Source organism: Diaphorina citri, unplaced genomic scaffold (genome assembly GCF_000475195.1).
Source record: "Diaphorina citri unplaced genomic scaffold, Diaci psyllid genome assembly version 1.1 scaffold16307, whole genome shotgun sequence".
Lineage (NCBI taxonomy): Eukaryota > Metazoa > Arthropoda > Insecta > Hemiptera > Psyllidae > Diaphorina > Diaphorina citri.
In genome coordinates, this window is record NW_007393669.1 from 1 (window position 1) to 1,104 (window position 1,104).

Genomic DNA, 1,104 nt, shown 5'->3' on the forward strand with positions numbered 1-1,104 from the left:
TAAAAATACCTAGTTGCCTTTGTAAATATGTATGTAGGTAGTTTACTAATACACAGGTATATGATTTAAGTTTTCTCCAATACGTAGAAGTGAAAAGCTAGGTTTTGACTACTCTTCATCATTACTATCTCCTTTGCCTACGTCACGTCACTCGCTTCCGATAGAACTTGCATGGAAATTTTTGAGCCATTAATTTGTACCAAGTTGAAATGGTATTTCTTTAAAATTTAGACGTAATGTCTTAACCAGTTTGTGCAGAAATCTTTCAAGAACAAATTGAATCATGGAAGAATCTCTTCGGGAAAGAACTGAGGAAACTCAACAAACCCTTGATATCGAACAAAATCCTCTGGAAGAAGCACCACTAGATGATCCCAAAGTACGAAAGAAATTCATTCGAAAAGTATACATAATATTAGCCATACAGCTGATTTTCATGGTTGCAATCATCTATCCGTTTGTATTCTGCGAAGAATTCAAGAATTTTGTTACAACAGAACGTTGGCTGCACACGTTCCTCGTTATTTGTTCAACGTTCAATATTGTGACTATCCTCTGTACAATTCCTTATTTTCCAACAAAATTCCCTTACAATTTCATCTTCCTTGAATCATTGGTTGTAAGTATTGGTATTTTAGTGGGCGTTTTTAGTATGCTGTTCAAAGTTAAGACAATATATCTCGGCTTCATAGAAACTCTTGTGCTTGTTATTGTCCTCACCGCCATTGCTTTCTTCAGTCCAGTCGACATCACTCAATACAAGAACATCATAGTCATGTGTGCTATATTGGCATTGGTAGGAGTATTATGCTCAATAGTTTTGCTATACTTGTTCCCTAGAGACTTCACAATTTTCCGTATTGTCATCAGTCTTATATTTATTGTGATCATTTGTGCCTATTTCCTGTACGACACACAACTCATCATGGGAGGAAAGCGCCGTTCCATCGGTCCTAATGATTACGTGATAGCTGTGGTACACCTCCTAATGGATATTGCATTCATGTTCCTTTATATCATTCGGTGTCAAGATGAACCTATGTTTGGATTAATTAAATAAATACAATCGATAAACTTTGATTTCCCAATGTATCAGAAGTGCCA

The 1,104-nt window shown here is 36.0% G+C and overlaps 1 protein-coding gene across 1 annotated transcript; it reads left to right on the forward strand.

The window, feature by feature from the left end:
• Positions 1–37: 37 nt before the first annotated feature.
• On the forward strand, positions 38–1,086 carry LOC103523159 (protein lifeguard 3-like). The gene has a single exon (XM_008488227.2). The coding sequence runs from the start codon at positions 284–286 to the stop codon at positions 1,058–1,060; it is 777 nt and encodes a 258-aa protein (XP_008486449.1). The 5' UTR covers positions 38–283; the 3' UTR covers positions 1,061–1,086.
• The last annotated feature ends 18 nt before the right edge of the window (positions 1,087–1,104 follow it).